Source organism: Maniola jurtina, chromosome Z (genome assembly GCF_905333055.1).
Source record: "Maniola jurtina chromosome Z, ilManJurt1.1, whole genome shotgun sequence".
In the NCBI taxonomy this organism is placed as follows: domain Eukaryota; kingdom Metazoa; phylum Arthropoda; class Insecta; order Lepidoptera; family Nymphalidae; genus Maniola; species Maniola jurtina.
This window is the reverse complement of record NC_060058.1, coordinates 1,972,877-1,991,190: the sequence shown is the minus strand read 5'-3', so window position 1 is coordinate 1,991,190 and position 18,314 is coordinate 1,972,877. Positions and strand designations below refer to the sequence as shown.

The window sequence follows — 18,314 nt, the reverse complement described above, 5'->3', positions numbered from 1 at the left end:
ACAATTTTTCTTTTGTTTTTCCGCCTTGTTTAATTCCTTTTTAATCTGCGTTCGGAATTGTGTCAATCGTAAAATAAAATATATTAATAATAAACCAATATTAATTTATTTATTATTTATTTGTTTAAATTTTGTGTTCGAGTCACATTTGGCTCGTCCTATCGGCAAAACCAGCTGGACTTATTCGAGCTCTATATTCGGGTTTTGGCGTTCATCGTCATTGGGTCGGTACGCCCGCCCAGCTGTAGCCAAACCAAGTTTGTACGTATGTGCGAGCGGTCGAGCCGACTGTATGTATAGCAATTCTCATATTGTATCTGTAGGTATTTTAACCTATTGTAATCGCTTAGGCGGCAATGAGCTACTTGTGTTGATGTAATCTCGGACGTAATTTGGAATTTTCCTAATACTTCACATCTTGTTTTCGTAACCCAAATATAAAATTTCTTTTGCTTTTTATCAAGTAGGTATGCTCCCGCTATTTGAACGGGTACTAGGATAGGTACTTAAAATTGTAATCCATAGATATGTCAGAAAGTTTGGAAATCTATGCTAGAAACCTATAAAAGTACTTACTAGTTATCTAGGCTCTATAAAAATATTAGCTGTAAATCTAAACCTCGTGCGGGCGGCTAATCTCTCGGGACGGGTCACGCGCGGTTTTAGAGTTCCGTAGTTTTCCGCCACAATATACCTACTAACTATAAAATATATACGACTGCAAATATATCGACTACTCGTTAACGGGCTCTCTCCGTCACTTACTCCATACAATCGTAGCCCCAATTTCATTTGAATATTAAGCAACTAAAGTCCATGTTTTGCAGACATATTCTTGAAACTAATATCTGTGCCTGTGGTGTTTTAGATTTTTCTAAAAATATGTAGTTTCAAAATTACAGGGGCTCAAAGATTTGTATGTGAATTTTTAAGACCGCGTAACTTTGGAACAGAATATTTTAACGGAAATCTGGAAAACCACAGGCATAGATATTATTTCCCGAAACGTTTCTGCAAAATTCCATTGTGTGATTGGTTAATATTGGAATGAGAGACGAACTACGTTTGTATGGAGCGAGTGATGGAGAGACCTTTCTTAAGTTGTAAAGCGTAATTAAAGGCATAACGCATTCCTGCGGTACCACACCCCTCCCACACCGCTCCACTGAGCGGTGCGGGAGGGGTGTGTTGACGTGACGCGAGAACTCAGTGACTCGTCAACTTGTGACAACTGTCACCCTCCCGCACCGCTCCGCTACCGCAGAAGCCTCCTCAGCTTTGCGCTATACTTGTAGCTGGACCTTTAAAGCTTAATATATCGCAAACGGATATCTGATCAAAAAATAGTTGATACACATCAACAACATTTTTGAAAGACGAGAATGACACCACATATTATAATAGACGAGAAAAAAATCGACCTTACTTTACGTGTAGGGTTTGTTTGCTTTTTGTCTTCTATTACCATTCATGCGATTGCAATATACAGCTGTTATTGGGACTTGCAGGTTTTTCATGATACAATCAACGTAAATTACTTGTACAACGTAATTGGATCCTTCATACAAAGTAGCTTACCAATGCATTCCAGGCATAAGATAGTTTTTAAAATAAATACTTAATTAATTCGGATGTCAGCAAAACTCTTGGATGCACAGATGTCAATGTAACACTAGACCGTGCCCGTAAATTATTACTTACCATAAAAGCTGAGTGACAGATCTGTCAACGCACAGCTCAAACTGCTGGACGAATCGGGCTGCTATTTGGCATGCATATAGCTATTATGACGTAGTGAAAATTCAGACCCTAAGGGGGTAAAATAGGAGACTGAAAGCGTAGTCTACGCAAACGAAGTCGCGGGTATAAGCGAGTATTAAATAATACTCTAAACTATTAACACGTCGGGTCTGGTATAAATTTTTATCTATGGGATTGCTGCGTTACAATGGACTACGACTGGAGGACTCCGGAACCGATCTTCGTTGGAACATGTTACTATGAAACGCCATATCTAGTAGGTAGAACATTTATATCGCTGCTTAGATGTAAATATGGAATCAAGAAAAGCAAACACCTCTACATTTATTCAAATATTTATTGATATAGGTACTTGAAAAGAATCGCAAGAATATATCAAAAGTGTAACAATAATAACTCACATCTGGAACGAACAATGTTATGCTGTTACTTTTAATTATTCACCAATCATTGTCAGCACGAACAATTGCACTTATTCAAAGAACATTAAAGTACAGTTACTATTACGTTTTGTACAGAGTCTCCTTTTATTAATTTCTTATTTATATTAAGTATATTTTAGTATTTATATTTTACATTTTTATATAATGTTTTTACTAATACCTAATAGTAAACCAAACAAAATAATGTGTAAACCATAAGTAAAGTTTATTACAAGAAATGGTGATATGAACATTTTACAAGTCAATTTCAAATCAAAACCACCGTCATTCACATCAAATATAAGGGAGATCGACCACCACGACTTTTTGAAGCGATACAGCCGCAAAAAAGTCGCGATACAGTAGCTAAAAACAACCGTTAGTTAAACAACGGCATTTTCTTAGTGAAATGCATTACAACTACATCCATGTGAGGTCAAGTCGGAATCATCATGTCGTCTAAAATTTCGTGCGTTTCGAATATTTGTATAACAGATAAAAAAGTGAAATCTTTAAAATTCATTATAAATAATTTAATAATCTGAAATTAACAATTTTCGATTGCTTATTGCTAATACTATCTCGTTTATACACTTTAGGGGTTTTTTCTCACTTGGTGTATTCTGTATAGCTATTGTCGCGATTCAGAATCGCGTTCAAGATACGCGCGACTGTATCGCTACAAAAAGTCGCTGTGGGCGATGTTTCTTAGAATAGGCATTACAAAGGTCACAATCTAGAGAAAGTTTAGGTTTAGGTTTAAAGATATTGTGTTACAATTTTGTTACATATAAACATGATATCTAAAACAAGAATATTTTGAAAAACAAAAGATATTTGTATGATTAAAATTATTATTAAAGGAGAGCACTGTCGCCTAATACACAGGTTTCCACCTATTTTAGGGACAGTAATAAAATTTTCAATAATAAAATTTTAATCATACAAATATCTTTTGTTTTTCAAAATATTCTTGTTATAGTTATCATGTTTATATGTAACAGATATTTAAGTAAGGTTTAGGTTTAAAGATAAGTTTTCAAGTTATAAATCACGTTATTTGCCCGACCATACAAATTCCAGTTTATTATGACATAAGTAAGTAGTAAGTATATATTAAAGAAATATAAATTTCACCATCTTCAAGTGTACCCAGCAGAAAATAAATTAAAGAAGCGACTCAGTCGAATAACTATCTGTAGTCAATGACATTGTACAGGGTGTAACCAGAACGCTAGTAAAAACTTAGCGATATTATTATACTACCTTAACACAATCCAACGCCTATAACCATTTGTCTTATCTTGCAGTTAAAGCGGTGCGGAGCGAAGATATTGTGTTTAGATTGCCATAATAGATGACGTCTTAATATTCGCTTCGGCCGCCTGCATACAAATGATATTTTACTTTAAAAAAAAAAACATAAATTTAATAAAGTTTTTATTAAAAATGGGACAGTAAATAAAACTGCCCCATTTTTAATAAAAACTTTACTGTCATCTCTATGTATTCTGATTTCTTTACACGTTTCCGCTTTGCTCCGCTTTAGTGAACGGGCACTCTGAAAGCCGTCCGGGCTTGGACGGCTATGGAATGGAATGTTAGATTAGAATCGGAAAAATACATATTATATTAGAATATTATGTTTTTCGACTTGGTTGCAACTGTTGTGCAACCAGTGCACGACAAGAACATAGAAATATTCCATACGTTTCTTTGCTTAGTACGCACTTAACTCCGGAAAGTTAAAGGTACGTGCCCTGGATCGAACTGCCAAATATGAGGCGGACTTAACTACTAGGCTATCAGGGTTATATGGGCAACGGAGATATGCCAGATCTGTTCAAATATAGCGCGTACAACGGTGGTTAAATCAAAACGATAAATGAAACTCTCAAAGAAAATGTGTATAATACTATAGTATAATCTTAACATAACTATGTAGCTCATTAGGAAATACACACTTCATACTCGTAATATTAATATAAAATAAAAAAGAACTAGATATACTTAGATATTAATCTAATAAATATCCGTCGTCCGACAGGTTCTGGAAAAGAAAAACATTCAATTACTTCAGAGTAAAGAGTACAGATGTCTATTTCATGAAGACCGTTAGGCTATGTTTGTGTGAGTGCACACGTACACATTGTTATAGTGTGCGTGACTATCAGTCTCAACCACGACGCGTTTTACGTTACGCACACAAATGCCTTAACGATTATCATACACCCTACTACAACCACGGCTGAGCGGTCTTCGTGAAATAGAACAACTATTCTTCAATTAGTATAAGGGCTAGCACAAAGAGATGGAGTGGAGTTAATTTTAAGGCGCATCGCCAACAAAACGCAGGGTTAGGCATATTAATTTACGTGCGTGGTGCGTGCCCGGGATCGAACCCCCACCTCCGATTAGGAGGCGGACGTTCTAACCACAAGGCTATCACAGCTTATAAATAAATAAATAAAATCGTTTTATTGCAGGTTAGGGACCCATATAAACAGTAAAAAATACAAAATATAATATAAAAATTAAAATAGTTTAAAATGAAATAGTCATTTTACGTTAGGGATAACGTAAAATGACGTTATACTTATAATAATTTATGTGTTCTTATATAAATGTCAGCTTAGTGGCAATAAAGTTTGTGAGTATGATAAAGCAGTTCTCACCAGCTCCTCCCCGTCTAGCACCATGTCCTCGATCTCGCGGTCGATCTCCTCCATGCTGTCGATGGAGTCTTTACGCTTCTTCTCAGCGACGGGCGCGGCCTCCGTTCGACTCGGCTCTTCCGACGCGCTTCCACTCGGGCTCGCACTGGCACTGATCAAATATACACTAGAGTTACTAAGAGAATCATCTGTCGGAATTATTTAGATTACAGTCGCAACGCGTCAAATCAAATTGAGCCGCATTTGTTCCATGTGCTTTCATCAAAGACGAATCGAGAAATTACAGTTCACGACACGTTTGTCACGACTAGTAACAAAACCTCGAGGCTTTGCCTACACTGCCAGGCGTTAAATGTAGGCTATGAAACGACTAGCTATGTGACATGGACTGTCGTGGCAGCATGACTCGAGTTTTAAATATAATAATCTTCTTAAATCTTTGATTTCATGCCACCCCTAGTGCTCCAAGACCTAGATTCAGGATCAAACCAAGAGTTAACTCACACTAGTTGACTCTGACGAAACTGTCAGTAATCGCAAGGCGTCATCGAACCAGATTGTAGTCATGAGATGGAAAAAATGTTTCTGTTTACAAAAAATTGTATAAAAGAAACTTAGAGAAGTTTAGAATAGAAAAAAGCAAGCTCACTCATTGGCAGCAACTAGCGGCGGTATGCTAAGCCCCTGTCCCTTCAGTTCGGCCATCTCACGCGCCAGGTCGCGATCGATGTTACACGTTTTGCAGTCGGGGGGAAGATTGCCGAGTCGGGAATGGTATTCGTGGCCGACGGACCTCTGGAAATTCTCTAACTCTAATGATTCCTAGAACAAAAAATAACAATTTTATTGTAATTCTATTGATGTTTTTATCTACACTTAAAGGAAATTATAACGATAGATTGTTACGGCTATACTCACGCATTTAGTCGACGTAAGCCGAACTATTTAATTTAAATTATTTAATTTATTTAAAGGAAATTCCACAATTTTTGATACATATCAAAAACCAGCTTATGCCCACGATGTCATCCTTGTGGAATACAAAAATTTCAGACCCCCATTTTACCACTTTAGGGGGTTGCATTTTCAAAAACCCTTTCTTGGCGGATGTCGACGTCATAGTAGCTATCTGCATGCTAAATTTCAGCCCGATCCGTCCAGTATCAGTCAGTCAGCGTTTCATTTCATGTATTTAGATTACGGAACCGGCAGGGATTGAACCTGTATTCCTCTGTCTAACATGCCCTTGGAGTGCCTTTAGTTCGTTTAGACCACGGTTCTTTCGTTACTGATGATGAAATGTTCAATATGTCTTTTATTCACTTAAAAAAAAAAAAGTGAAGGGACCGTTTGTTTTTGGTGGAGTGAACTTGATACATGCTTTGTAAATTGGGTCATCAATATCACAAATACTTTGTTAGAAGTATTTCTGATGATCAAAGTGCAACAATCGAGATTCAGATATCATTTTTAGTAGACAATACTTGAGACAGTTAATCCAAGTATATTGATAAGGTAAAACGTCAACTCGAAACAAAGTAAACACGAGAATATTCAAGTGTTAAGTTATTCTCAATATTAGATTACTATTATTATTTATACTGCACTATGTGCGGTGACCCTAGTACCATAGAGGAGTGGTCTTGTATTAGGGGATCGGCGATTCGATTCCAGACACGCATATACACACACCTCTAGCCTTTCGAAATTCGCGGGGGCTATGCGGGTGTGCGGGGCGTTCCCACCCCGGTTGCCATCTCAACCTTTTGCGCACTATACATAGGTAAACCTTCTTGTAGAGTTTAGAATTTTTCTCTAGTCTGTTCTGGTGGGAGGCTTTGACCATGTGCTGCCAAGCGATTTTAGCGTTCGGGTACGATGCCGTGTAGAAACTAAAGGGGCACGGGCTTAATAAAAAGAATGGCATACCCCTTCCAGGTTAGCCCGCTTCCATCTTAGACTGCATCATCACTTACCATCAGGTTTGATTGCAGTCAAGCGGAATAAAAAACCGGCGAAGTGCGAGTCAGCGGAACCCTCGCGCACCGAGGGTTCCGTACCCGAGTATTTTTTTCTGCATTTTGCTCAATAAATTAGAAACTATTACATAAATAAAAATCCGTTTTAGAATGTACAGGTAAAGTTCTTTCGTATGATTTCCCACTTGTATACCAAGTGGGAAATCATACAAGTTATCTTACTTTGATAATTGAAAATACTAATCATTTGTTCATGAACATATTTTTTTGTGATGTAAGTAACCACACTCCGGACAAGTTCACACTCGCACTCCGGTCAAGTTCACGCTCGCACTCCGGACAAGTTCACGCTCGCACTCCGACCAAGTTCACGCTCGCACTCCGGACAAGTTCACGCTCGCACTCCGGACAAGTTCACGCTCGCACTCCGACCAAGTTCACGCTCGCACTCCAAGTTCAAGCGTGTCGGACATTTGTTTAATGCGCCATTCATTCCGCCTCCGCGGTGCGCCGTCACTCAGAACCCTGACTAAGGGTGAGATCTGTAGAGCGCGCTCTGACTTTGCTTAGAGTTAAAACAGAGTTAAAAGGAGACAAGTGTATATCTCTCAGATAAATTTCTCTCGTTTTAACGCAATTAGCAAAGTCAAAGTGCGCTTTATAGATTATAGCCTAAATCTTACTGCGTATTCTGGGAACAGGTTTTCGTATTGTTGGGGGTCAGCGAGCGACTGGCCTGACTTCTTGTTGGTGGCGCTGACTGACTCCCGCCACAGCTTCACTACTTCCGTCATTTTGGAGGGAATGTATGATCTGACGAACAAAAATTACAATATTATACATCTGAACAACTTTCTACAACCACCATGGTGCAGTCTTGAACCCTGTTAAGTGGGAGTTCTTGAGTTCAATTTGGGAATTCATAATTTCTAAAGTGGTCGAGACGTAGATAGGGAAACTAATAGACCAAATCAAGAGTTGGTTCTACGACGAATCAAGAGTTGCATCTACGACGAATCAAAAGTTGCTTCTACGACGAAGGGTCTTCTCAATCGACAAAGTCGGACTCACCTGGCAAAGAAAGCGGCCTCGGGCAGCTTGTTTCTGCTAATGAGCAGCTGCAGGCACGCGTCCAAGTCGTTGAGCGTGAGGTACGCCACGAACGCGATGTTGTCGCTGCCCTCCTGTGCCGACATACGCGCCACCTCACCCAGCAGCTCCTTGTCCCCTGATAACCACTCACATGATATAGTTACAGCATACACATTACTAATAATAATCTCCCCATCTTTTTGTTGAAAAGCAGCAACCCCAAAAAGTAGTTGTGAAATGCGGTAATTTTGAAAAACTATGCAAATAAAGAACACACACTATTCAAATAAAGCACTGTATTGTATGTTTCTAAAAAGTATGCTCCTTCTAACTACGGTCGCGACGACTTTCATACGTCTTAATTCTCTATATACCTGTGGTGACGGCGAAGAGCAGCAGCGCGCTGTAGTCGTGCGCGCGCTGGTAGCAGGTCTTGGTGAGCGCGGTGTCGGCGGCGGCGGCAGCCGCGGCGCCCAGGCGAGACCAGCGCGCGGCGCCCGAGCGCGACACGCCGCCCTCCGCGCCCTCCGCCGCAGCCGCCTCCTCCGCAAGTTGCATGGCGCGCTGCAGCTCGCCCAGCGCCAGCGCCAGCTCGAACTGGTGCTCTGGCTCCGTCGACACCGCCAGCGCTTGCTGCTTGAACCCCTGCACGACACTAACTATTACCACAGAGTAAAGATAGTACGTTGTTACCTATCAGAGGTTAGACGAAGCCATCTAAACAACAATGGTAAGTAAGAAAGCGATCCGAGTCGGTCCCACTAGTTCCAGGACATGTACGGCAGTCGTTGTGGTCATCATTTACAAAAAGATCAAAGGCGTCAGAGAACTGTCTCTTTTTATACTGTGTCATTACTATTAGTTTGCTCTGAGCAAACACCCTTATGAGCTCAAGACACTTGGTCTGTACTTATTTTTAACGGTCCTAGGTGCACTTTTACCAACCAAGTTAAATTTTTTATGTTTCTCCTTCCTTGTCAACTGCTGAACTAATTTTTCAAAAAGTGACACCATTACAAAATTTAACTAAACTATTTTAAGTAGCACAAATTAATTCCAATATATATTAATTTAATTTAATAATAGGGCATATTATGGACCTAACTATCCCATATATCCTTTGAATCGAGGGAAGGGTCCACATCCGTGTGATGTAAGAAATCGGGCTCTAGCCTTTGCCTTGCTAAGGTTGTCGGTTTTAGCTGAGGACAATATGTCGGTCGTCACCTGCTTCTCGAGGAAGTGCGCGACGCGCGTGCGGTGGTCGTGCGGCACGGTGGGCAGCACGCGGTCGGCCGTCTCGAAGTCGCCGCGCATCACCGCCGTTTGGTATTCCAGCACCGACAGCAACAGGGAATACGACACGATGTTCAGCTCCTTGTCATTCAGGTACAACCTGATAAAGGACCATACACTTAGTGTCGAGGAGTATTATCCTTCACTTTCAATTTAAAAGGATTGTACGGAAGGGCATATGCGTTCAACCATAACAATAGGAAGAATATTGTCCAAAAAAGTGATCTTGTTCTGTAGTGAAAACTCTGTTAGCGCGATTAGGGATCTATGGCGCGAGATTGAAGATCCTGTGGCGACATCTAGTTATTTCCTTGTAAGTTACTTGATCATAGCCTACGATGGCTCTAGAACAGATGTGCCATTTAACATGAGAAACAAAAATTACAAGACCGCCACTCTGGCTAGCGCCTGTTGACATTAAGGCCAATATCTCACTAGGACACCATGGCGGCGCCACCGGTCGCACCAACGTAATGTCTTAAGCTACCAAGCACGGAACCTCAGAGTAGACACAAGGCTGAGAACATTCACCTCACATCAACAGTGTGAGAATGATATCGTCACATGAGTGAATGCGCCAGCAGCGCCACCAAATTGTTTGCGCAACCAAGCGGACACCAAGTGAGGTACCCTTCTTAGAGTTGTATATACTCTGTTGATAGCGCGACTAATTGCGTTGCCACTAAGTACGCCAACATAAAAAAAGCGCGTCATGTTGGGGTTACATCAATCTTGCGTAATAGCGCGATAATTTTTAAATGAATGAAAGGTTAACATAAAATTTCAGTAAAGAAACTCGCCTGTTTTCCTTAGCGACGTAGCCAAGGATGTACATAGTGTGGTCGAGGTGGGAGATGGTGACGATCTCGCCGCCCACGTAGTAGCTGATACGGTTCAGCGAGTTGGTGTAGATGAAACAGTCGCCCACCCACAGCCCTGTCTTCACCGTCTCGTTCACCTCTCCTACCACCTGAACCAACAGAACAGAACATGATGGAATGGAGACAGTTATAGTGCATACATTTTGACATAGGTCTTGCTCTGTGTGTCACCTGTCAGACGATTTTAGTCCTAAATTTAAGGATAAACCGAACTTTTGACATAACAATTGTCATCGAGCAAAAATGGCGAATGCGTTCTTAAAATCCAAGCTTTATATATGCGTCTGGCGCTAAGCGGATCTTCGGTGCCAAAAAAACAAAACAAACTAACAACAACACATGTTCAGCAAAACATGTTAACAACACACTGCATCTCTGAAACTTCATCAAAACGTCACCTTTTTGTTATTATTTTTGTAGTCAAAGATAATCTTACGTTCTAAATTGCAGAATAGGGATTATTCATAGTGCTGTTTAACTTTATCAAAAAATCCTCGACTGCGGTTTGCACTGCATCTTTTTCAGCCTGCACATTAAAGGGCACAAAATCCGCCATTTTGATTTTTAAGAATTTTACCTATCCAGCGACACTCTATCACACGCCATCAAGACGAATCTAATGGCATATCATTAATCAGCTGAGCCATTGAGTAATTACGAACGGACAAGGAACGGACATCCATACAAACAAACATACAGGTCAACCACATAACCCACCCTCAATTGGGCTTCGCTGCAGTCGGAAAATTGGCATGTACAGGCTAAACGTCTCACCTCAAACGCGTCTTCAATGCCGTCCTCAGTGGCGCTGGCGTTGGTCTCGCGCGCACGGGCTACGACGTCCGCGTTATACTTCAGCACGTAGTAGGCTTCATCGCTCGCCAGGCACACCAGGTTGCCGCTCTCGGACCAGAAGACGTGGCGCGGTTGGATCTCGATCCTGCAAATACCACACTTGTCTAGGTACCCATGTAACAAAGACTACCACAATTCCTGTGAAACCAAAACCATATCCTATAAGGGTAACCATTGAGCTATGCTGAGCTGTGCTGTGCTGAGCTAACTTTCTGGTGCTGTTTTTTTTACAAACAACATTGAGCTGTGCGACTGCGATAGCGCAAAAAGTGCAAGCGAGATAGACGGAAGACGGGAACAACCCAGCACGCTTAACAAATTCAACAATTGACAGTCAAATAGTGTACAATGGTACCTATGTCGAATAAATACTTTTCCTTTGAGTTTAGATTTGGCATTGGCCTTCAAACAATCAAATATATTACCTTCTGATTAGCTCGAGGTTCTCCCAGTCGTAGAAGGAGAACGCCATCCCACTGATGGACTTGACACCCAGCATGCAGCCGCCAAAGATACCTGCCAATGAATTCAAACTCAATAACATTTATAGGGCCAAGTAAAACTCCACCACCTGCCAAGGATTGATTTTTCTCAGATCAGTTAACTGCATCATACAGTGATCAACACTAATAGATAGTACCAAACTCATATTTTAACATTGCTTGGTTCTAGATTGCTGTTTCAATGAGCAAAATATGAAAATATTTTTTGGTAAAAAACTTCAATGGATTGAAAATAAACCAATGATCTTGGTGGCAATAATTCGGTGATAGTAACTGAGTTAGCAAATCATCTCACAAGATATGTTTGGAACCCCATAGCTTTACTTTTAAGTTGGTTAAAGTAACTACCACCATAACCTCCCTCACCTATTTGACTTTCAAAGAGGAAGTGCTAAAAATACTAGGAATCGAACCCGGGGCTCCATAGGGTCTCATCTATCGGATTTCAGTGCGCTTCTTATCGTTGAGCTATTAAGGGCTATAAAGATGTTGGTTGAATTCGCAAAGAAGGAAGTGAGACCGACCTTCAGCTCCATAGGCGGGCTTGAAACTCTTGCGCTCCTTGAAGTTCTTGAAGAGTTTGACGGTGCTGGAGTTTTCGAGCGTGGCGTACTCTGAACTGTCCAGCGCCCACGCGAACTCTTGCGCTGCGCCAAACGCCTTGTTCCGCAGCGCCATGGCCGTGTAGATAATGTACTCGCCATCGCCGCATACCACCACAAACCTGTTTTTGGTACGTATTTATTACAAAACTGCCCAAAAAGGGATGGTAATTTTTTCAAGGTTATTTTAGTAGTTTAACTTTTTAGAGCTGTGGCCGTGGAAACTAGGCACTTTTTTTTTGAATAAGAAACAAGAAACTGTAAGGAATCTGTATAGTGGCCGAGCGACACATGATAACCGCGCTATTTCAGCGACTCGGTGGTGTACTGCTTTGCGAATTTTTCCAAACAATAATAATAATTTTTTCATTACTTTTTTCTCATTTTAAGACTATGTCAATGTAAATGGTTGAAATGGAAAGTAAAGCTTAAAGCCAAGACTTAGCCAAGGCTCTAAAAGCACTAAAATTTCACAAAGATAATGTTATGACCGACAATTTTGTATTCTGACCTGCCATTTGGGTTGTGCGCAATCGTCTGCGGGTAGATTTCGCAAGAGCCCATGTCTTTGGCCACCACGGGAACACGCTCGCCATCTTTGATTTCTGTCCCTGCATACATAAAGTATACAAGATATTACAATGCATCTTAACTAAGAATAGGAATGACTTTCCGCCATATTGTGATGTACGTGCAAAAGTGTAAAAGAAAGGAGATTATTGATGCATACCTTCAGGCAGAGCTTTCAGGTTGACTTGCTGCATCTCCGAGTGCTTGGCCCAAATGATTTTGCCTCCGTTCACGTCCATCGATATCGCTGGCTCCTCTCTGCCCACCTTGATCATTATCGTGCCTTCATCGTAACTGTCAAACAAATACAGGTCTTATTAAATCACAAAGTAGAAGTTTTGCTTCCAATAGCAAATCTAGCTAACCCTTCGACTGCCGAGCGACAGTGAGAGATTGGAGCTCACTGAGGTACAATCACACACTCTAATTTTTAGTTAAAGTGGTATAAGTAATAAGAATTTGCTTCAAGTAATCCATAGTTGGACAGACATCAAACTAGTAACAGGGAGCTACTGGAGCAGACTCCCTACAAGAGATCTTTGTCTAGCAGCTTCTATCAGTTCTATGAGTGAAGGGCCCTCACCCGATAGCAACGTTGTTGGAGCCGTGCATGGAGGAGATGGTCCAGACGCGTTCAAAGCCGTAGTTCAGGGAGGACTCGAGGCGGTAGGTGCCGGCGTGCCAGATGCGCACCGAGCCATCTTCAGAGCCAGTCAGCAGGATAGGAAGCTCCGGGTGGAAGCACACTGCCGATACATTCTGCGTGTGCCCTGTACAATACCATACCACATGTCACAACCACACACTTTATATACAGTCCATTTTTTCATAGTTTGCTTAAAATGTAAACAAATCACAGAAACAAAGAAAAAAAATGCAAACTATGCCTTCTAGTGTCTGCACGCAGGTCTTGTTCTGGTAGTCCCATATTTTGACGAGGCGGTCATCAGCACCGCTGATAAGGTAGGGCTTGTCGCCACCATGGTAGTAGTCTACGCAGTTCACGCCTTTTTCGTGGCCTTCCAGCGTGAAGTTAGAAATCGATGAGCCCAGCTGCCACACCTGTAAACGTTTATTTCAATAAATAATAATTATACAAGTGTAAATTAAAAATTTATAACATCCCCCACAAGTGAAGGTTACAGTAACTAGAAAAAAGCTGATAACTTTCAACTGAACTGGCTGGCTGAACAGATTTTCTTCGATTATAGCTAAAAAAGCCACCTTTCAAAAAAAAAAAAACTAAATTAAAATCGATTAATTAGTTTAGGAGCTACGATGCCAAAGACAGATACACGACACACAGATACACACGTCAAACTCTCTTTTTGGGTCCGGGGTTAAAAATAATACAATTTAACAATAGAGCCTCATGGTTAGCCACACATAGCATACCTTGACAGTAGTGTCGAGACTGGCACTAGCAAATGTGTTATTGTCTTTAGGATTGATCACGATCTGCATCACATAGTGGGTGTGTCCCTCGAACACCTGCTGGCAGGCCCAGTTGCGGTCCCAGTTCCAAAGCTTGATCAACAGGTCATCTGCAATCAGGCAGCCAAGTATGGGCAGTGTAGGGAAACATGTCCTACACACAGGGGATGCTACTTCAATTCCAGTCAGAAAAGTGCAGCTGTGTTTGGCAGCCACAGGTTTTGACAAGGAAATATAATCTGGAGGCAATCACAATGGATTGTAGATGGATGGAGATGGATGGATGGTTGTAGATCCAAAGTAGAAGAAGATGAAGGGCAGTGTTCTGAGTCGATTTAGGACCTCTCAAAAGCATTCTTCATGTAGCATGTTTCTCTATGCACGAATACTGGCAATTACAGACATTTAAGTATAATTATTCTCTCAAATTCTTAACCTTAGTGGTTGAGACATGGGTTTATTAAATGATGGTCTGGTGGTCCATGCGCTGAGTTTGTTGTGGGCTACTTCTCAGACCAGGGTGCATTTGGAACCTTTGTAGCTTTAGTTTTAAGTTTGTGTAATTAATTATCACCATTACATCAGTATCTTACAAATTCAATAAAATAAAAAAAATAAAAATAAAAAAGCCTTATATTTATCCTTAATAAATTTCAAAACAAAGAATTGGTTGACAAAAAAAAATAATTTTCATTTTAATATTAAGGACCTCTCATTGAGTAAAGGCCTCCTCCAGATATCTTCAGGTCTTCCTGTCTAGGGCCTTTTTTTTTTTACAAGTTCAATAATGAACAATAAAAAAGTTTACAATGTCACTTATTTTGAATAAATGCTTTGAGTTTGAGGCCATAATGATTCTATCAAAGAGTAATGTTTTACTTACCACTACAAGTTAAAATATAGGGTTGTGTGGGGTGAATGACAATGCATCGCACATAGTCAGAGTGGGCCTCGAACGAGTGGACACCCTCCAGTGTATTGTAGTTGAATACACGGATCTGCATGTCATCTGAGCCGGTGACCACCCAATTCTTCCTGGGGACGAACTTGGCAGCTCGAACCGGCAGATCGCATACCTATTCAGTGCACATCAAACTCAATCTATACTAATAAATAAAATTGGAGTGTCTGTCTGTAATTTCGAAATAACTACCTCATATTAAGCTCATATGGTTATTTGAACGATACCATAACTGAATCACACGTTTTTAAAATTTTTGTCTGTCTGTCTGTCTGTCTGTCTGTCTGTCTGTCTGTCTGTCTGTCTGTCTGTCTGTCTGTCTGTCTGTTTGAAAAGGCTAATCTTTGGAACGGCTGAACCGATTTTGACGGGACTTTCACAGGCAAGTAGAGGATTGACCAGGGCGTAAAATAGGCTACTTTTTTAACCGACTTTCAAAAAGGGAGTTGTGTTTTTCTACCTATGTACACTGAAATCTCCGAGATTTCTGAACCGATTTGCGTCATTTCTTTTTTAATCGATAGAGGAACTTTGCGACATTGTTTCATAAAAAATTTGGAGTCCAACTCCTCAATCCTGATGCTGCAGGGGATCTGACCAATCCACGCGGGCGAAGCTGCGGGCATCAGGTAGTGTTAAATATAGTGCATACGTTTTGAGAACTGATTCACCATATTTGCTGTATGTGTCAATTGTCATATCATAGCAAGTGAGTTTTCATTAGATTAATCAATTGGTGTACAGTTTTGGAGGTCTTTGGAAGAAATCATTGTCCAATAATGGTTATGGGCTAGACAATGTATGATAAGCCCAATAGTATTTCTATTGTGTCATAGCTTATATGCAATTAAATTTTACTTGCTTTAATGGTAAAGAAAAACATTGTGATGAAACCTCCCTGAGTTCTCCATAATGTTTTGGCCAATGTGGTAGACTATGATCAAACCCTTCTAATTTTGCTCAGTTGGTGATGATAGCACCTTACTTGGGGCTTTGAAAATTTTAATTGGTTTAAGCAAAATTGTGTACTCAATTTAATGTCTTAGTGCAAAGAAATTTTTACGAGACATTTCACCGCGTTTAATAGCCTCATCGGGTGACAGAAGGGCTGGCTCATTTTTTGCGCAACGGATCAGCCTGGCTGTCCAACGCGGAAATGTAGCCAGTATTCTTGGCACCATTCCATGCGGGCATGATTTGTATAGTAATTAGATAAGGCTAGCTTTAAGTTTTATTGTAATATTTTCAATAAAAAAAAAAAAAACTCAATTTTGCTAATAGGATGTCAATATCAACAATAAAATAAAAAGTATTTAACAAGATATCAAGGGAGTCTTATCATCACATCCTCAAATGTTTATAATGGTATAATGTTATAATATTTTTAATAGAATAATATGCCAATCACTAAGAACAATATTAAATAATCCTAACCTATTTTAATTACCTACTAACATGTATCTATTGTGCGCTCTATGATGCAATTTTGTACTTACTAGTTTTAATATAACCTGTAAGTTCCATTTAAGTGGAAATTATTTAAGGAATAATTAATGTCTTAAACCAGAATATTTATTGAAAGTGAAGTTTTTATCGAATTATTTTACTATATCGAATAATAATTTTAAATAAATAGGAAACAATTAAAATAGAAATACTGTTATGTTTTGTATTTTTGTTAGTTTTTAAATTCAATTACTTGGGAAGATCAAAAAAAGTACAATACTAAAATCTTAAACTTAGTCCAATACACTTGATTATTTATCAACGCTGCAACATTACTGCCATGGAACATCTATTTATTCATATAAGTAAATACTTATGACTTACACAATATGATAGAGAGTTACATAGTTGGCGACAAATGAAGTAGCTGCAACGGAAACTTTCATCTGCATGTAATGAAAATTGTGTAGGGTCTGAAATTATAAGGAAAGTGTTGGTGGCTCACCTCAAATCTTTTGATCTGCGTGTGCGTCTCATAGTTCCATATATTGACGTCGCCGCCGTAGATCGAGCAAAGCAGCCACGGCTCGGTCGGGTGCTGGTCCACGCACTTGACGCGGTCAGACCTGGCCGTCAGCTTCCTCTTGATGTCCAGTCGTAACGGCTTTGGAAACATTACGAACCACGTTAGAAACACGCTCAATTATACCAAATCATTCGCAAAACGACGGTCACGAGAAGCCGACATACGAATGATGACATTCTGTCCACAAATCTTTAACTACGTGGCCGTAACTTCGCTCACACGAATTTAACGATTATCGCTATCCAATACACATCTTTACATAAAAACTAAATTATTCTTACCATTTTTAATAGTTAAAACATGAAAAATTGTCATGCAAATTCTGTGAAACTGTGGAAGTTTGACAGGGTGGGTGGACGTGTCATCTAGTGATTACATACTCTTTGCGTGTCACTTTAATTTTTAGGTGGCATCCCTAAACAATTCGGCTACGCGTACCGAAGTTCGAAATTCGAATACTTTGTAAGTTCTCACTTATCTAACTCTTTGCCGGTGATTCAGGGTAAGTTATCGTTCGATAAGGTGTATTTTTCAATGAAAAACCGATTTTTTTTCGAATAGCGTGTTCTGAATCGCCCGGCTGGGATACAGTGCGACCAAATAAATAAACAAATAATCTTTTGAACTTGAAGGACATTCTAGTTAAGTATGTAATTAAAATCTCCAGAATTTTAGGGAATAATATGTTGAAAATCGATTAGTTATTTTTCATCTAATTTTAACTGAATGAGAAATCGGGCAAGCCATCCATGTTTTCATATACCTAGGCATGAATTAATAATAAAAACTTACTTGCAACCTGTCACGTTTACCTGCTCAAATACTATACTAACCTAGTTAGTGCTACATAGTACACTAATATTATAATATAAAAAAGGCGAAAGTTGTGTGTATGTGTGTGTGTGTGTGTGTGTGTGTGTGTGTGAATGTGTGTGTGTGTGTGTGTGTGTGTGTGTGTGTGTATGTGTGTATGTGTGTGTGTATGTTTGTTACTCCTTCACGCAATAACTACTGGGCGGATTTGACTGATATTTGGAATGGAGATAGATAATATCCTAGATTAGCACATAGCCTACTTATTAACCCGGAAAATCAACGAGTTCCCACGGGATTTCGATAAACCTAAATCCACGCGGACGAAGTCGCGGGTGTCAGCTAGTAGTTAAATAAAATACAGACAGATTTATGCTGTATTTAATTATTATCAGGATATATCGTGAAGTTATGTGTATTAATATGGAATAGTTCTAA

The 18,314-nt window shown here is 39.9% G+C and overlaps 1 protein-coding gene across 3 annotated transcripts; it reads right to left on the bottom strand.

Moving 5' to 3' along the window:
* Positions 1-2,082: 2,082 nt before the first annotated feature.
* Positions 2,083-17,451, bottom strand: LOC123880341 (coatomer subunit beta'). 3 transcript variants are annotated; one of them, XM_045928429.1, is made up of 19 exons: positions 17,345-17,451; positions 16,983-17,141; positions 14,954-15,146; positions 14,032-14,180; positions 13,524-13,698; positions 13,220-13,406; positions 12,797-12,930; positions 12,578-12,677; positions 11,989-12,188; positions 11,387-11,477; positions 10,881-11,046; positions 10,026-10,195; positions 9,157-9,325; positions 8,304-8,574; positions 7,909-8,065; positions 7,521-7,650; positions 5,508-5,680; positions 4,859-5,009; positions 2,083-4,233 (listed from the first exon to the last, which is right to left on the bottom strand). In XM_045928429.1, exons 1-19 carry the CDS (start codon positions 17,345-17,347, stop codon positions 4,201-4,203), a joined length of 2,811 nt encoding a protein of 936 aa, XP_045784385.1. In that variant the 5' UTR covers positions 17,348-17,451; the 3' UTR covers positions 2,083-4,200. The 3 variants fall into 3 exon arrangements, 2 of the variants coding, with proteins under 2 accessions (XP_045784385.1, XP_045784384.1); XM_045928428.1 differs by lacking the exon at positions 17,345-17,451 and having other exon boundaries at positions 16,983-17,153; XR_006799216.1 differs by lacking the exons at positions 2,083-4,233; positions 4,859-5,009 and having other exon boundaries at positions 5,541-5,680; positions 7,909-7,988; positions 8,300-8,574.
* Positions 17,452-18,314: the final 863 nt, after the last annotated feature.

Coding starts and splice junctions, on each gene's coding strand:
- LOC123880341 (XM_045928428.1), bottom strand. CDS start 17,153: ATGTTTCCAAAGCCGTTACGACTGGACATCAAGAGGAAGCTGACGGCC. Junction 13,699..14,031: donor GTCTCGACACTACTGTCAAG/GTATGCTATGTG, acceptor AAACGTTTACAG/GTGTGGCAGCTGGGCTCATC. Junction 5,681..7,520: donor ACCTGTTCCCAGAATACGCA/GTAAGATTTAGG, acceptor TTTTTGTTCTAG/GAATCATTAGAGTTAGAGAA.